This window comes from Saccopteryx leptura, chromosome 4, assembly GCF_036850995.1.
Source record: "Saccopteryx leptura isolate mSacLep1 chromosome 4, mSacLep1_pri_phased_curated, whole genome shotgun sequence".
Lineage (NCBI taxonomy): Eukaryota > Metazoa > Chordata > Mammalia > Chiroptera > Emballonuridae > Saccopteryx > Saccopteryx leptura.
Window position 1 is genome coordinate 48,554,792 of NC_089506.1, and position 19,798 is coordinate 48,574,589.

At 36.7% G+C, this 19,798-nt stretch overlaps 1 protein-coding gene across 2 annotated transcripts in view; it reads right to left on the bottom strand.

Annotated features, from left to right (window-relative positions):
- The window catches only part of PCCA (propionyl-CoA carboxylase subunit alpha), a 446,596-nt gene that overhangs the window by 346,032 nt on the left and 80,766 nt on the right, over positions 1–19,798 (bottom strand). For both annotated transcript variants that reach the window (XM_066380610.1, XM_066380609.1), the window contains exons 5-6: positions 10,937–11,050; positions 9,066–9,119 (exon numbers count right to left, since the gene is read on the bottom strand). In XM_066380610.1, coding sequence (XP_066236707.1) covers positions 9,066–9,119; positions 10,937–11,050 — 168 coding nt within the window. The remainder of the gene's footprint in view (positions 1–9,065; positions 9,120–10,936; positions 11,051–19,798) is intronic.

Genomic DNA, 19,798 nt, shown 5'->3' on the forward strand with positions numbered 1-19,798 from the left:
GTACACTGAATTTAACCCTTAGACATGGGTCCAAAGAAAGCCAGAAGTGGTAATGCAGACAAAGGTAAACGGAAAGCTGTGAGAACAACGATTGAGCTGAAAAAAGAAATCATTGCCAAATATGAACAGGGCACACGTGTTTCAGATCTGTCTGCTGAGTATGGCATGCCAAGATCTACTATCTCAACTTTCCTTAAGAATAAAGCTGTTATAAAGGCTGCCAATGTTGCCAAAGGTGTTACATTGTTAACAAAGCAAAGGCCTCAGATAATGGAGGAAATGGAGAAGCTGCTTCTTATTTTCATTAAAGAAAAAGAGTTAGCAGGTGACAGCATCAATGAAGTCGTTATTTGTGAGAAAGCACCAGTAAATAGGCATATTTTTGGGGCTTGGAACAAATTAATCCAGTTTCCATTATTTCCTATGGGTTTCATTGTTTCGGTTCTCGAACAATTTGGTTCTCGACCGTTCTCCCGGAACGAATTATGTTCGAGAACCGAGGTATCACTGTATCATGCAATCAGCAAGCACAAGACACTTTAGAGTCAAACATAAGCAATTTGTCCAAGATCACATAACTGGGAAGAAGCAGAGAATTTTAACTCTGACTCCAGACTCAGCTAATAACTGGAAGACAGTAAGAAGAGACAGGAGAAGGAAGGCTAGAGTGTAAGATTCAAACTATATTAATCTCAAGCAAAGGAAAGAAAATCCCAGCTTCATCAAATCCCAGATTCTTAACCTTCCTATTAAAAAACCACCCCCAAACCCCACAACCCTAAATGTATCGCATTTCTCCATGTATAAGACGCACCCTTTTCTGGGGGAAAAAAAAACATGTCTAAGAACTGGCAGCATCTTATACAGTGGCTGTAGTTGTTTTTTTTTATTTGCATCTCCCGCTTTTTTGCACCTGTTTTTGGGCTCATCGTGGAGGACAGTGATTCGTCATCAGACACAGAAAAGGACAAGCTAATGGATAGGAGTTTTGACAGTAACGAGGAGTTGTATGAATTTTATGATGAATAAAACTTGAGTTTAATAACTTTATGTAATACATTATTTTTCAAATTTTGGGCACCAAAATTAGGGTGAGTCTTATACGTGGGAACATCTTATACATGGAAAAACATGGTATTTGCCTTATCTACATCCTTAAAAGACTCCCTAAAAATAAATTTTTTTTTATTTATTCTACTCAACATTATCTATATTCTTCAACAAATATTCTAGAAGATGAACTCTAATCCAAAATGCAGGAAGAGAAACATGTCTTCAAACATTGCAAAAGATGTTCTGTTATGATAAGGGTTTTATAAATTTTCTTTCATATTTTTTCATAAATTCTTTGAATATGACATATTTAAGAGTCACAATTAAAAATATATTACAAAATTACTGTCAAAAGGATAAGAGTCATCGAGCTTTCTCCTCTAAATTCAAGGAGATTTAATTAGTTCAACATAAAAAATATTTAAAAGAAGTAAAAGGTCATCTGTGACTGCATTCTATAGCTCTACCAGTTCACTCAACTATTTTACTTATAAAGTCAGCAAATCTGGCATCCAAGGTCAAGAGACCAGAAAAACAAAAGAAAGAATTCTGTTTTTAGACTTTAACAATGGTACATTCCTATAGGGGATTTCACAAAAAGGGGCGGGGCAGAAAGAGGATAGCCTCCACCAATAGCAAAAGTAGGTGCCAAAGTTATCAATTAAAAGAAAACAACAAAAAACACTAACAACCCAGTCTAGTTCCAATTCATCTTAAAAGCAGTTTAGAACATTAACTAAGCACAAAATTTATAGTCATGGTCACTTTGTTACAATATATATTCTCATTTACCAGCTATGTGACATTGGGCAAGGCATTTATTTCTTAGATTGTTCTTTGTTCTATAAAACCAAGAATAAAAATAATAATAATATGTCACAAATTGTCATGAAGATTAAGTGAAAATGGTGCAAATTTACCTGTAGTTAGGTATTTCATTCCTATTTTTTAGGAGCCTGGGGAAGGGAAGACGAATTCTTTTCTTATAGACAAATAAAACCTAAGTCCAGCAAATAAGAGTACCTAACAAATTGAGAGCCAGACTGTAATATGTGGGCATGTGGGTCCCAGAAAAATGGTACCAGAGGCGGCCTCTAAGGACTTAAACGGGGGGGGGGGGGGGGGGGGGGGATGGGGTGTCAGACAGTCACAGATGGAGGAAACCTTATTTTTTAATGTATACATGTGATTTAAATTTCATAAAATTTTAGATTCTCAAATATTAAAAAATTAAATATAACAAGATCAAAGATGTGTCCAAAATGGAAATTCTAATAATGTTTATGAGAAGAATAATTATGTACTTAAAACGAGATGACTAGAAAATACACTGTAGTAACAGTTCCCAACCTTTATGAAACCATGATGTATATAAGTAAAAGTCAATCACAAAACATACTTCTATGTGCTATCTAGATTACAGATTATACAGATAAAATAAGAGTTATATACAATTCTAGGCTTGCAAAGTTTAAGCCTCTCATTTTATGTCCTACTCAAAAAACTTTTTTTTTTCAAATATGAGCAAATTAGAGTCTCACCTAAATGGCAAACTTGCTAACTTCAGAATTTTAGTATGAGTTACAAAGTACTTACAACACACTTCATAGCTATAACAACACACCATGGATTAGAACCTGGTACTGAAGACGAATGCCCTAGCAAAAGGCTTTCTTTAAGTTTCTATCCATACAAGTCATTTTCCTACAACCTGATAATGTGTTGCCTATATTTGCCTCTATTACTATTAAAGTGGGAGGATAGATTTCTATGGGCTTTGGCTAAATTCCCTACAGTTATCTGTCTTCACTATTTGGAGACTATTTGAATGCTCTCACTCCTTCCAACTGAACCAACTAGGGTATAGTATTTTTTTTAAAGTGCTCTGTGCTTATGGTCAGCCAATCATAGATCAATTCCTGATTCGGTTACTTACTAACATAGTATGATTGTTGGCAAGTCACTGCACCTGAGTTTCATTATTCTTTTGGCTAAATAGAGTTAATAATATCCAATTTCAATGGTTACATGAATTAAATGAAATTATATATGTCAAAATATTTGTAAACTACTATATCATTCATATGTGTATAACAGTATAATTATGTCAAATTATTTATTTCCTTAAAGGGGAAAAAAATCTAAGCCTCCAAAATATACATAAACTATCAGATTAATTTTTCTATAACACTAATTTTAAGTATCTCATTCTCCTAAAAAGTCTTCAATAGCTCTCACATCCACTAAAGTAATCATCATGATTTGCCTGGCAAAGCCAGGCTTTGTGCTAAGTTTTGTTTTTGATTTTTTTTTAAGATTTTATTTATTGATTTTATAGAGTGGGGTGGGGAAGCAGGAAGTATCAACTCATAGTTGTTTCACTTTAGTTGTTCATTGCTTGCTTCTCATATGTGCCTTGATGGGGCAAGCCCAGGGTTTCAAAACGGTGACCTCGGTGTTTCAGGTCAATGCTCTACCCACTGCACCACCACAAGTCAGGCTTGCTAAATTCGTTGTTTCTAACTTTACAACAACACTGCAGAGTAGGTATCATTCTCTTTGTTTTACAGATAAAAATTTTTTAGCTATTTTCAAATTTTGCTATTATAAACAACCTTACAATGAACAATTTTAAAAGTATATTTTTATAGGTGAAATTCTTAGGAGTGGAATTGTGAAGTCAAAGAATATACATTTAAAATTTTGATTGATACAAGCAAATTTCTGGCAAAAAAAAAGCTGAAAATTAATTTACACTTCCAAGAATAAGACAATTCACCTGTACACTTAACTGTGCTGAATATTATAATTATTTTTTAAACTTTTGTTTAATCCAATGGATTAAAAAATTATACCTTAGTATTGTTTCAAGAAAAATAATTTCCCATTGACTTGAGAGAGAGGGAGAAAGGAAAGGAGGGGAGAGGGATGAGGGAAGAGATGGAAAGCAAGAATGGGTGGGGGAGAGAGGGGAGGAGAGAAAGAGAGAGAGAAAGATCAATTCATTGTTTCACTTAGATGCTCTATTCAGTTGTGTATTCATTGGTTGCTTCTCATATGTGCTCTGAACAGGGGTAGAACCCATGACCTCTGGCGCATGGGGTCAATGTTTTATCCACTAAGCCAGTGGTCCCCAATCTTTTTTGGGCCACGGTCCAGTTTAATTTCAGAAAATATTTTCACGGACCGGCCTTTAGGGTGGGACAGATAATGTATCACGTGACCGAGACAAGCATCAAGAGTGAGTCTTAGATGGATGTAACAGAGGGAATCTGGTCATTTTTTTAAAAATAAAACATCGTTCAGACTTAAATATAGATAAAATGGAAATAATGTAAGTTATTTATTCTTTCTCTGCAGACCGGTACCAAATGGCCCACAGACTGGTACCGGACCGCGGCCCGGGGGTTGGGGACCACTGCACTAAGCCACCTGGCCAGGTCAGAATTTCTTTTCTTAATCCTCCAAATCCTCACAGCCTCTCATCACTGTTCCTTTACTACTCAGAATGCACAGAACGCAGAGGGGTAACACAGAACGAAAAACAGTTTGGAAATAAAATCTGCTTGATCAGCACATTAAAATTACTAAAAATTCCCATTTATGAGGGCTATTTTTAGCTGCTTTTTTCCATGAATTGTTTAGGCAAAAACAAACAAGACATGGTTTTATTTAAATCCTATACAGTAGGAGTTGTATGTAATCTGATCCCACTTCGTGTAAATTAAGCATAAGTAATAATGTCCTATTGAGAAAAATCATAAAATTTAGTATGCTTTTACTAATTGGCTTACTGTATACTTTCTAAAGCAAACATATAGCATAAATTCAGGAAAAAATCCAAGAAATCATTTTTATTCCTAGCTATTAACTAAAAACAACAATATATCAGATAAATCACAAGGAATTTTTCTATAAACAAAATAAATATTACGCTGGTCTTTGAACAGCAATAAAAACAACAGAACCAAACATTAATGAGGACCAAACCTCCATATTTGATTAAACTTCAAACACAAGATCTAGTATTACAATAAAGACAACTCTACAGTATTAAACTTAAAAAAATATTCCATCTTCTACGAGTCTTCCTAGCCAAAAGTTTTCACTAACATGGTAAGGTATCACCACTAAGCCGGAAATCAGATTTCTAAGAATATAAACAGTTCGGCATAATAACTTCCAAATTTCAATGGTTGGTCACCAATCACACAAACAATATTTATATAGCATAACAAAATCTGAAAGCAATTTCATTGTACTGTGTTATTTTTATGAAATTTACCAATTATAACCAGATATTCCAAAAGGAGCATTTTAAATGGCATACTCCAATGGGGAAAGATTTTAACAGTGGGAAAATTATATCCGAAATAAGAATCTTGCCATAATGCACAAAAAAAGAGGGTTAATTATTACTAGGTGTATATTATCATAGTGAACAAAAACAGAGTAATACTCTGCCTTCTGGTTACAAAATAGTCTTTTTTGTGATAGGAGAAAAGTTTTCTTGAAGGTTATTGTTTTAAAATTCTTAATGTAATAATATTTATTTAATCATCCCAAAACATCCACTGAACTTACTATGTAGAAATCATTTAGACAGATAACAAAAGGGAAACAAAGACTGAAAAGATCAAGTCTCTTGTCTCAAGAAACTAAAATACAAAAAACAATTTTATCATAATAGGGAAAGCTGTTGACCAAATAAGAAATTAAAAAACTTAAATGTTTTAATAGAAGACAGAGGAAAGAGATTACTTCTCATCAGAAGGATATGGAAAACTCTTGATAGAGGTAACATGTGAATTGTGCCTTTAAGGACCGACAGTGATGGGAAAGGGGGGATGGAGAAAACAGGTGTGCCCCCAGGGGAAAGAGCAATGAAAGGTAGGCAACAGGAAAAGGTCAGTCCTGTTTGGGAATAGTCTGGCCTGGCTGAGGCACAGCACTGATTAAGGAAAATGGAGGAGATAAGATTAGAAAGCAAATTTGTAGCCCTGGCCGGTTGGCTCGGCCTAGCGTGCGGAGGACCCGGGTTCGATTCCCGGCCAGGGCACATAGGAGAAGCGCCCATTTGCTTCTCCACCCCTCCGCCGCGCTTTCCTCTCTGTCTCTCTCTTCCCCTCCCGCAGCCAAGGCTCCATTGGAGCAAAGATGGCCCGGGCGCTGGGCATGGCTCTGTGGCCTCTGCCTCAGGCGCTAGAGTGGCTCTGGTCGCAATATGGCGACGCCCAGGACGGGCAGAGCATCGCCCCCTGGGGGGCAGAGCACCGCCCCTGGTGGGTGTGCCGGGTGGATCCCGGTCGGGCGCATGCGGGAGTCTGTCTGACTGTCTCTCCCTGTTTCCAGCTTCAGAAAAAAAAAAAAAAAAAAGAGAAAGCAAATTTGTAAGTAAGGAACATTATCATGCATTCTATACTTTTTCTCTAACGTGAAACGCCTAGTGGAAATATATATCTTTCTCACCTTCATTTATGAAGACTCGAAGTCCTTCATAATATTTTCTTCCCTGAATTGAAGTCATTTGTGTACTTGTCTTATCTTCTACAAAATGACTATAAGATCCTCATAAGCAGTACCCACATCTGATTCATTTTTATATCCTTATGAAATGCCATGAACATAGGCACCAAATGTGCATTTTTTAAAACGATTAGCTAAATGCATGAGTGAATATATTGGCCACATCGTTTAACTTCTGTGAGACTAAGATACTCCTTTTCCATCATGAGTTTGCAAACTTTTTCTATAAAAACTCATACGGTAAATATTTTAGGCTTCATAGGCTACCCAATCTCTGCTACAGTGATGCAGCTCTGCTGTTGTAGAGCAAAAGCAGCCCCAGACCTGATGAACATGAATGAGCATGGCTGTGTGCCAATACACTTAATCTACAAACACAGGTGGTGGGCCCGCTTAACCCAGAACCCTCACCTACACAAACTCAAATTTAACACATTATATTGTACAAGTCCATTTCAATATATTTTATAGAAATAATGTTCTTACATAATGACAGAACCTCAGCCCAAATTTCAAACAGAAAGATAAAAAATAAAAAGGCGGTATAAAAAGGAAAATGTGACAACTGCATAAAACCCGGTGAATCTGGCCCAGCAGAGTTCCACCAAGTTGGCCCTCTCCACACACTCTTACCATTACTATCTGTGCAACCTTAAGTCACCATCGCTTTAGGCCTTAGATGTTTTTTGGGTTTTCCTGTTTTATTTTTTTTAATTTTATTTTTAAATTATAGTCTACATTTAATATTATTTTGTATAAGTTTCAGGTATACAGGCTAGTGGTTAAACAATAATAAACTTTACAAAGTATTCTCCCAATATTTCCAGTACCCATCTGGCAACATACATAGTTTTTAAAATATTAACTATATTCTTCAGGCCTTAGTTTTTTGGGTTTTTTTTCGTATTTTTCTTAAGTGAGAATCTGGGAGGCAGAGAGATAGACTCTTGCATGCTCTCAATGCCCAACCAGACCCACCCGGCAAGCCCACTAGGGGGCGATGCTCTGCCTATCAGGGGCATTGCTCCATTGCAACCAGAGCCATTCTAGCGCCTGAGGCAGAGCCCATGGAACCATCCTCAGAGCCGGGGTCAACTTGCTCCAGTGGAGTCTTGGCTGCAGAAGGGGAAGAGAGAGTTGGAGAGCAGGTGGTCACTTCTCCTGTGTGCCCTGACTGGGAATCGAACCCGGGACAGCCACATGCTGGGCCGATGCTCTACCACTGAGCGAACCGGCCAGGGTCTAGGCCTTAACTTTTAATCAATAAAGTAAATTGGTTAAAATAGATAATTCTAAGATAGAACTCTATGACCTTAAGAACTGTTCCTAATTAAATTTATAGATTTTAAGTGATGAATTTTAACTAGAAAATGATTACATTCACAAATAATTTGAACCCATGGTAACACAAAACATAAGTATACCACAGAAACAAAGTATATCATATTAAAATAATAAATTAAGACAATTTAATACCTAGAATAATTGTTTAATCAGCTTTTTAAAACATTATTCATAATCCTATGTTAATATCTGATAACTAGCCTGACCAGGTGGTGGCGCAGTGCATAGAGCGTCGAACTGGGATGCAGAGGACCCAGGTTCGAGGTCGCCAGCTTGAGCGCGGGCTCATCTGGTTTGAGAAAAAGCCCACCAGCTTGAACCCAAGGTCGCTGGCTCCAGCAAGGGGCTACTCGGTCTGCTGAAGGCCTGCAGTCAAGGCACATATGGGAAGGCAATCAATGAACAACTAAGGTGTTGCAACGCACAATGAAAAACTAATGATTGATGCTTCTTATCTCTCTCCGTTCCTGTCTGTCTGTCCCTGTCTATCCCTCTCTCTGACTCACTCTCTGTCTCTGTAAAATAAATAAATAAATAAATAAATAAATAAATAAAAATAAAAAATAAATCTGATAACTAAGGTTTCAGTACCATCTTCAGTGTAGTTATAAATATACCTGGAAAATCAGTTCAATAGCAAATACAGGTTAATTCCCCTAATGAGGATGGTGATAGCAGGAGGACACTCAGATCGTAATAAAATTTTTCCCAAAATAGAGAAGGTAGTAAGGTATGATCTTAAATGCCACAGTATACAATAAAGGGGGAGATAGAGACTCTTACTCTGTCTTCACATTTGATTCTCATGGTAAAGTAATTAATAAATCACTGAACTCTTGACATATTTAGTTAAAATTCTGAAGTTTTTATTTTTAAAAGTCCAAGTCCATACAATATATAATAAACTAGGTGTAATGTCATCGTTCGTTAGGTGCAAAGGTGATTTTATAACTTTTCCATTTTTATTCTCCAACTCAAGACAGGTTACAGAATAACAATTGTTTACTTTTCACAAACTATGTTCAAAGAATTGTTAGGTCAGTTAAAATTCTCTAATTTACCACTACCTATATTTACAAAAGCAACACCTTTACACTGCTTTCTGAAATAAAAAGTAAGTTTCTGATTTATTACAAACTTACCAAACATTTGGCAAATTCTTTGTTTTCTGAGAGGAATCCATAACCTGGATGTACCTTAGAAATGAACACAAAAGGCACTTTTAATTTCATCATATCGCAAAACCTTGGTAAGCAAAATACAGAGTGCAGTTATGTGTTTACTGCTCAAGAGTCCTTGGGTAAGGTGAGTTCTCTTTACACAGTGATCAGCTCCAATGCACATTCCTGAGTACAGACTCAAATTCCATGATACTGCCTCTTTCACAATCACTTCAGGCAAGTTACCTTTGTCCTAACCACAGGGAGGGCAGGGCCATCTGCCTACATATGTTCCTATCCACCTGCCATTTGACTACTATTCAACACAATTCACACTCTCCCTATTTTCTGAGGCTAACTTTGGCCACAAGTTTGAAGAATTTTCTAATAGCTGGTGGATCAAAGAATTATGTTAAAGGAAATCTTTTGCAAGATAATTTTTTTAAAATTCTTCATTCCCTTTCTTACAGTACCAGGAACTGTTACTTTCTAAAACCCTGGATACAAGCCAACTAATATTTTGTTCCTGATGACATTAATGTACTCAGCCACTACCCAATGAGCACTTTATGTGAAAGCTAACTAAAATGGAAATTTGGTTTATACTGTTTCTTTGTACTCTGAATGCTTTTTAATTCTAATATCTATTGTTCTTTTCTACCTCACCCCACTAAACCATTCACAACCTGTTTATGCTATGCGTTGCAAGCCACATTGCTACAATCTAAATCCTACCATTCTGTTCTAATCAAATGATTTTTGCCTGTACCACACTGGCCAAACATAAATTTAACCCTTCTGTTATCAATCAGTGTTGAATGTATTCCCAGTAAAACAATTCTGCTAGAAAGAAGGTCAAATGTCTAAAGAGGCCAGCATCATGATCTACACAGAAGTAGCTACACATAAAAGATTTTTGAATGATAAACTAAGCTTTATAAACATGGTACAGAATAATTTAAACTACTGCTGCACAGGGTAAGAGTTTCACTCCATCCATCTCATTTTTATAAACATTCAACTAAACTTCACATTCTGACAAGCTATAATTAAGAATTTTACCTTCATTAACTCTCCTAATAAACTGTAAGCATCCATAATATGGATTCCTGTATTCAGCTTCTTAAACATTCATTGATTTCAAAAAGAAATGTGAACACTAATTGAAACACTCCAGGTTAATTGCTCATGTTGGTTGCTTCCGTTCAATTTTACAGATAACTATGCATTGTTTTAACATTATATGTAATTAGTTATCTGATATTAATATACACATATAAAAACAACAAAACACTATTTCTGATGTCAGAAATTAGTCTTTTCCTTGGATTGGCAGTGGGGAAAATTACTGATTTTTCCATGTAAGTCACATGTACCCTACTGACATGCTCAAACTAAAGTCAGTAGCAATTACATTGTTTATATTTCTGGAAGTACAGCTAGGTATATAGATATAATTTTAAGTGATTAAAATAGAATTTAAGCCAGCGTATTTTGGATCCTGTTTATAATCATTTTTTTTACGCTTTTGTTATATTGAAAGAGTTAAATACTCAAAACTAATTGGGATTTTTTTTCCCCTATCAAATTTGGAAATGAACTGAAACTACTCCCTGTTGTGAAAGCTGAATCCAGCAGCCTCCTGCAGGATCAGCGACCAACACTGCCAGATGCCACAAAGCCTTTGATTTCCAGGAGCGAATTCAGCCACATTTAACTCATGTGACATAAACTAACTACAACAGAATTTTCAATCATTTTTTCTTATATGGTATATTTTTTAAGATACAAACTCTAGCTTTCTGCTCACTACATATGAAAGAGCTGCAGCAGATAGATTCATTCAGACTCACAGCTTGGGCCCTGGTTTTCTTAATGGCTTCCATGATGGCATCCATGTTGAGGTAGCTTTTACCGGTGGGAGCTGGGCCAACACAGACAGCCTCATCCGCCATTTTCACATGAACCTAAAGAGACAAAGCTCTGCATTAACAGATGCTCCCAGCAAAAAGAGCTACAATCATCTGAAAATACGTACAACATTGCAATGATGTTTCACATATCATTTATGTAGTCAGAGCTCTTTTGAGTATGCACTAAAAAAGTAACAACGGGACAGATAAGCCCAAGCTCAGGAACTATATTAACCATAATTTCACTTATTACAAGTCTGATCCATTATGTAACCAAATAATTTCCATAATATTCCCTACCAATTTGTTTAAGTAAAATCACAGCAAACAACTTTAGCTTCCAATCTGGTTCCACAATACATAAATCTTGTATCAAAACGACCCTGTTATGTGCAGCCAGGGTAGCCCAATATTTTAATAACAAGCACTCATGCCCAGTTCTAAGCAAGCTCCCCAGGAAGTGGGGATAATTAGAGGGACTGAATGAAGGGATGCAGTGAGTGTCCCTGCACAGCATCAGGTCAGCACCAGGCACATATTAAAGTCCAGGACTAAAGAGTTCAATATCACCACACATGAACCAGAAAATCATAGGAATCACTTAAATACTCTCATGTTCAATTCCTAAAAGAATTGATATGTGCATTAAGTCTTAAATCTACTAAAAACTCAGGAATATATACTCCATTTTGAATATTAATCATTATACAATGTTTTAAATCTATTTTTGCTTAATTCAGGCTAGGCATTCAATACTGAAAAGAGTGCTGTTTACTTCTAAAAGAAATCTATTTTTTTTTAGATGATGAAGCCATTCATATATTTTTGAAATGGCTTTTACTAACAGTTTTTCAGTTTAAGGAACTCCCAATCAGCTTCAATTTATTTTACAAGGCAGATATAAGAACTGGAGCACATACATCTACCTGGACATTGTGATCCATCCCCACTCTCCCACCATAAGTCTAAGGTGGCAAGTACTTTTGCATTTGATTCAGCTTTGAAATAATTTTTAAAGAAGCACTTTGTTTTAAATGAGATCTACAAAAAGTAAGCCAAGAAAGTCATCATTTAGAAAGCTCAGGTTTCTCTTTATCAATTCAATACATACTGTATTTTCCAATTAAGTAAAAAATTATATTATGTATTAAATGGTAAAAGATACCTATCTGAAGGATTAACTGATCAATATCTTAATATCAGATATATATACTCAGCAACTTTTTAAAAAATATTTTGTTTACTGATATTAAAGAGAGAGGAGAGAGAGAGAAAGAGTGAGAATGGGTGGAGTGAGAAGCAGCTGCTTTTTATATGCCTTGACCAGTCAAGCCCAGGGCTTCGAACCAGTGACCTCAGCATTCCAGGTTAGGGCTTTATCCATTGCGCCACCACAGGTCAGGCAGCAACTTCTTTAAAAATATCCACTTTAAGGAAAGGCAGCCATAATTAATTACAAAGGGATGCTAAATATTTCAGTATTCAAAAGTCTCTCCTTGTGGTTGACTTTGCCTTGTTTATTCCCAACCTCATTGCTCCTCTTCCCTCAGACCAGAATGTCCCCTCCTCTATTACCCTATGCCCAGTTTCAATCCTATTATTAGCAATTCTATTGCTGCAACTGTGGTTGTGGGGTTTTTTTTAGAAAAAAGAAGCTGAATACTAAACAATCCTTTAAAAAAAGAATGCAAGATACTGTATACAGAGAACCCTAATGATTCCACCAAAAAACTACTAAAACTGATAAATGAATTCAGTAAAGCAGCAGAATATAAAATAAATATTCAGAAATCAGTTGCATTTTTACACACCAATAATAAACTATCAGATTAGGAAACAAAGAAAATAATCCCATTTATAATTTCATCAAAAGAATATAAATCACCTTGGAATAAATTTAACCAAGAATGTAAAAGACCTATACTTGGAAAATTATAAGACAGAAAATTATAAGAAAGAAATTGAAGATGATACAAATAAGCGGAAGTACCGTATATCCCCACGTATAAGACACCCCCATATAAAAGACACACCTTAATTTTGGTGCTCAGAATTTGAAAAAAAAAGTATTACATAAAGTTATTGAACTCAAGTTTTATTCACCATAAAATTCATACAACTCCTCATCACTGTCTTCAACAATGAGCGCAAAAACAAGTGCAAAAAATCAGGAAATGCAAGTTAAAAATCTACAACCACTGTATAAGATGCACCCAGTTTTTAGACCCCAAATTTTCTTTTAAGTGGTGCATCTTCTACATGGGGAAATACAGGATATACCATGTTCATGAATAGGAAGAATCATTATTAAAATGTTCATACTACCCAAAGCAATCTATAGATTCAATGCAATTCCCATCAAGATACCAATGACATATTTCACAGAACTAGAACAAATATTCCAAAACTTTATGTGGAGCCACAAAATATCACAAATAGCAACAGCAATTTTGAAAAAGAAGAACAAAGTTGGAGGAATCACATACCTGATATCAAACAATACTACAAGGGCATAGTAATGAAAACAGCATGGTACTGGCATAAAGACAGACATATAGCCCTGGCCGGTTGGCTCAGTGGTAGAGCGTCGGCCTGGCGTGCAGGAGTTCCGGGTTTGATTCCCGGCCAGAGCACACAGGAGAAGCACCCATCTGTTTCTCCACCCCCCCCCTTCCTCTCTGTCTCTCTCTTCCCCTCCCGCAGCCAAGGCTCCATTGGAGCAAAGTTGGCCCAGGTGCTGAGGATGGCTCCATGGCCTCTGCCTCAAGCACTAGAATGGCCCTGGTTGCAACAGAGCAACGCCCCAGATGGGCAGAGCATCGCCCCCTGGTGGGCATGCCTGGTGGATCCAGGTCAGGCGCATACGGGAGTCTGTCTGACTGCCTCCCCGTTTCCAACTTCAGAAAAATACCAAAAAAAACCCACAAAAAAAACAGACATATAGATCACTGGAACAGAAGAAAAAGCCCAGAAATACACCCACACCCTTATGGTCAATTAATATTTGACTAAGGAGGCAATACACACAATGAGGTAAAGATAGTCTATTCAGCAAATGGTATTGAGAAAATTGAGACACATACAAAAATAATAAAAATAGATGGCCTTCTTACATCATATACAAGAATAAACTCAAAATTAATTAAAGATTTAAACATAAGACTCAAAATTATAAAACTCTGAGAAAACATAGGCAGCAAAATCTTGGACATTTCTTGTTGCCATATTTTTTTCTGATCTATATCCTCGGGCAAAGGGAGAAAAGAGAAAAAATAAACAAATGGGATTACATCAAACTAAAGTTTTTTCATAGCAAAGGAAACCATAAACCAAATAAAAAGATAAGACACTGAAAAACATATTCACCATGAGACACCTGATATGGGTTAATATCCAAAATTTATAAAGAACTTATAAAACACAACACCAAAAAACAAATAATCCAATTAAAGTATGGGCAAAGAGCCTGAATTGACACTTCTCCAAAGAGATCTACAGATGGCCAATAGAGATATGAAAAGATGGTCAATATCACTAATCATCTGAGAAATGCAAATTAAAACCACAATGAGATATCACCTCACACCTGTCAGAATGGCCATCATCAATAAATCAACAAACAAGTGTTGATGAGGATGTAGAGAAAAGGAAACCCTCCCCCCACTTCATGTACTGTTGGTGGGAATGCAGACTGGTGCAGGCCCAGTGTAAAGTAGTATGGATTTACCTCAAAAAAATTAAAAAGCAAACTGCCTTATAAGCCCAGCAATTCCACATCTGGGAATATATACAAAGAAACCCGAAACACTGATTTGAAAGAATATATGCACCCCTATGCTCATGGCAGTGTTTTTACAATAGCCAAGATTTGGAAGCAGCCCAAGACTCCATCAATAGATGAGTAGGTACAAAAGCTGTAGTATATATATTTACACAACAGAATATTACTTGGCCATAAAAAATAAAAAAAAAGGAGGAGGAATCTTACCTTTTGCAATAGCAAGTTTGGACTCAGAGAGCATTATGCTAAGTGAAATAAGCCAGTCAGAGAAAGACAAGAACCATATGATTTCACTTACATGTGGCTTATATGTGGAATCTAATGAACAAAATAAAATAACAAACAAAACAGAAACAGAACCACAGATACAGAAAACAGACTGACAGCTGTTAGAGGGGAGGGGTTTGGGAGGCAGGGTGGAAAAGGCGAAGGGATTAAGAAAAACAACACCTCACAGACACAGCCAACAGAATGGGAATTACACACGGGGAGAGGGGCTGGGGAGAGGTAGATGAGGGTAAAGGAGAGATACGCGGTGATGAAAGCAGAACCACCTTGGGGTGGTGAACACACAATACAACATACAGATGATGTATTCTAGAACTGTACACCTGAAACCTATATAATTTTATTAACCATCACCCCAATAAGTTTAATAAAAACTTAAAAACAAAAAACCATTAACATGGAGGAAATAAATTCTTTATTTGAAGTTAAAACCACACTTATTCTGTATATATTTTACTTCCCTCCAGACATTACCTATTATTAAAGATGCAATTAAATTTTACTTCTAGTACTAGGTCTTTCCCAAATACTTCAGCTTCATCTCCTTTAATTTGAAATCCAACACTACTTGGTGCAAATTTCATAATTATATCGTACCCTGCCCAGCAATGTCATTTAGACTGCTTTATAGTTTATGTCTGTTGTAATTTATACATTCTTCTCCTTCATATCATAAGGTCCTGCTAGGCAGAAGTTGTATCTTAAATTACTTTTTTTTAAAATCTTCCCAAGCACAGTCTCAATGTGCTAAAAGCTTAACTCATATGTACACTTGAATGGAAATTTATTTAATAACTTTCTTGTAAAGTCATTGTCAGTTGGTAAGAGTCTAACTACACAAAATTAATTTTTCTCCAATCATAGCAATATATACGGAAACTAAAGTATGTATTAGGAAAAAATAAATTAAAAGATATATACACCAATAAACGTGTATATTATGTTTAAATTTTCCATAATAAACATGCATCAAAAAGGAGAAGTCTCTTAATTGTATTTTGGCTTACTTCCAGTCTATTCTCTAAATATACTTTTGTAGCCATATTGCATATACAATTTTGCATCCTTTTGTTTTTTCACATCATAACAGACATTTTTTCCTATTTTATCACAAATTCTTTGTAATCATACTGAGAATGTATCTCAAAGCACAACACATTTTAGGAGATGATTAATACTGGTTGAATAAACAATCAAATAAATTAAACATCAAAAGCAGGTCAAGCCTGCTTATGGACTTTACAATGAAAAGGAAAACACATGCTGTTTCTAAAGGGTTGGTTGGTTTCCTTTCTTCCATTTCTCAGAAACAAACCTCACTTTAGGGTAGAAAAGTATTATAGCAGCTCAACAATCCCACAGTCTAGCCCAGGGTCAGTACCAGCAAAAATGCTGGACAAGCCATTTGATAGGAAAAACTGGAATCCTCTGCTGTCTCAGTTCCCAAGGAGATGTGATCGAGTCAACTATGAAAGGTTTAAATGTATGAGCGATCTCTTTGCTTAATAATACAAAACACACTCTTAAAGCACTACAGATACTTCTCTGAAGAATGACTTATTGAGTTGACTAGCTGACTAATGTATTTATGTTTCAAATTTTTTAACATGTTCAAAAATATAAACTATTTTTATGTAGTCCAGTGGTATAACAATCATGAAAGCTTAAACTAAGGTAAACAAATCAATTGACTAGAATATTACTGGCTACAGTTTCAAAAAGAAAAAAAAATTAAGTGCAAAGATTTGAAATAAAGCAGTCTTTATAAACTTTTCCAATAGAAAAGTTTCCAGTAGAGGTTTTTTAAAAAGTGTTACTTTCTTCCTTAAGCATTTAATTTTATACTGTTAACATTTTTAAAGAGAATATTACTTATACATAGGTGTGTTTTTTCACTTACAGGACCAAATTAAATAAATAAATAAAAAGTTATCCTTTCTTAATGTCTTAAAAATAAATTTAAATGCTTGGATACAACAGATAAAAAATTGCACCAGAATTTAAAAACTTTGAATTTGTGAAGAATTTCCTATTATTTTATTAGATGCCTATGATATGCTGACAAGATATTGTGCTTGGTCCCCTATCCTTATCAAATAGATTTGATGTTAGTGTTAAAAAGTAGGTTAGGCCCTGGCCGGTTGGCTCAGCGGTAGAGCGTCGGCCTGGCGTGCGGGGGACCCGGGTTCGATTCCCGGCCAGGGCACATAGGAGAAGCGCCCATTTGCTTCTCCACCCCCCCCACCCTCCTTCCTCTCTGTTTCTCTCTTCCCCTCCCGCAGCCAAGGCTCCATTGGAGCAAAGATGGCCCGGGCGCTGGGGATGGCTGCTTGGCCTCTGCCCCAGGCGCTAGAGTGGCTCTGGTCGCGTCAGAGCGACGCCCCGGAGGGGCAGAGCATCACCCCCTGGTGGGCAGAGCGTGGCCCCTGGTGGGCGTGCCGGGTGGATCTCAGTCGGGCACATGCAGGAGTCTGTCTGACTGTCTCTCCCCGTTTCCAGCTTCAGAAAAGAAAAGAAAAAAAAAAAAAAAAAAAGTAGGTTAGACCAGATCTGGGTGAAACTTTCAAATACCTTCTAAACTGTACAGATGAAAGGGAAAAGAAACAACTCGCAAGTTTTTTCACGCTGGCAGATTTTTTGAAATCCATCACTTCAACAAGATCTGTAATCATATGGGCAATAGTTACCACGAGTAGTTGAGTTTTCCTTGTGAGAGCCTCCAGTGCAAATACTGGATAGAACACTGAGAGGACTGGCATAATGCCTCAGAACAGTCTGACCAGACTTCAGTATTTACCAAATCTAACCAAATTCTCTACCATTACCAACAGACAAAAATTACCCTTAAAGACTGAAAAGCCTGCCAACTGTGTATCTTAATTTGAAGAACAAGAAAAATCTTTTTTTAACAACCAGATAACATCCTATTTCTAAGAAAAAAAAAGAAAAGAACTCTTGCCTGACCAGGTGGTGGTGCAGTGGATAGCGTCGGACTGGGATGTGGAAGACCCAGGTTTAAGACCCCGAGGTCACCAGCTTTGAGCGTGGGCTCATCTGGTTTGAGCAAAGCTCACCAGCTTGGACCCAAGGTTGCTGGCTTGAGCAAGGGGTCACTTGGTCTACTGAAGGCCCGCGGTCAAGGCACATATGAGAAAGCAATCAATGAACTAAGGTGTTGCAACGAAAAACTGATAATTGATGCTTCTCATCTCTCTCCGTTCCTGTCTGTCCCTATCTATCCCTCTCTCTGACTCTGTCTCTGAAAAAAAAAAAAAAGAACTCTTCTCTCTATTTTATATAAAGTGTCTAAATTCTCAAGAGATTTATACAGATCTCAGTTGACTAGCATTCTGGCTCATCTTTTCTAGAAAATCAAGTTGATCCCTAGAAAATTATGACTTTTGTATGTCAGTAAATATTACATTCACTTTGATTTCATTTTGTAAAAGTAAATGTGTAGCACCATGATACATTTATTCACAATTATTTTTGGATGGCAAAATTGGTGACTTTACTGGGGTTTTTTCCCTATTGTAACTTACATAATTTTCAAAGTGGTAAAACCAAAAATTAAAAACTACAGAAAAAAAGAGAATAAGTTTTTGACAGTTGCAAAACTTCTAACCCATTTTCTACAATATAGTTTTTATATCACAAAAGAAAACTGGCCCTGAATCAATCCTGGAGTCAAAACAACGTTTTACTTAGTCCTTATTTGGCAGGAATGCATTTCTGAGGGTACTGTAAACAAAAGAATGGAAAGTAGCATGATTAGAAGCATTTCTCATTCCACTGACCCCTGGTTGAAGCACCGAGGGAAAGATGGAAGGGATGGGGGGAGGAGATATCAACTATGAAAGCAAAAGCTATGTCAGGGTGCCAAGACACAACAAAATGCATAGGGGGAGAAACAGGGATAAATGGGGCAGGGGGCCGGGGATGGGGGAGGGGTAGGGGGTAATGTGATTGGTTGTAAAGGTTGAGAGGCAGTGGTAGCTGAGAAAAGATTTAAGTGGGTTTTCTTAGCCTAGAAAAAAATGCCTTGGGTAAATAATCTGGAAAGTAAGAAACTGAAAACATGTGAGATGAAATAACTCCCAGTATAAGGTTCCTATGAACAGTGGCAGAGCTAAGAGGCATGGGGAGATGGGGACGCCGGAAAGGGAGTGAACTGATTTCTCCCACACTGATGCAATACGTACAAACAAGCCAGAATTTAAAAAGAAAAGAGAGAGAAAGAAGGAAAAGAAAGAGAGAAGGAAAGAAAGAAAGAGAGAGAGAGAGAGAGAGAGAGAGAGAAAGAGGAAGAAAGAACGACAGACAGAAAATTTGCTGTGCAGTCCAAGACAAGCCTGTAAAGCCCTCGCTCTCCAATCACTGTTGCCTAGAAGCTCTTCCCTATAGAAATTCTCGAGCCACAACTGCAAAAGGATGCCAAGACTGGGTATAAATGCAGGCAGTTATGTTTCTAGATTGGGTGGCAGAAATGAAAAGCTCTGTCCTTTAGCAATTTCTATTCTATCTGTGAAGTGAGAGACAAGATCTCCTTCTGACAGAAAGAAGAATCATTGGCAGTGTAATAGAAAAGGCTGGAAAGGATCACCAGAAGCATGGAAAAGCAAACAGAAGAAATCTAGTAAGATTGCCAGGTACTATTGATGTTCACAGATAGTTTCTTTTGTTGTAAAAGAAACTTAGGTCAACAAAATGGAACAGCCTCTTTGGAATACGGT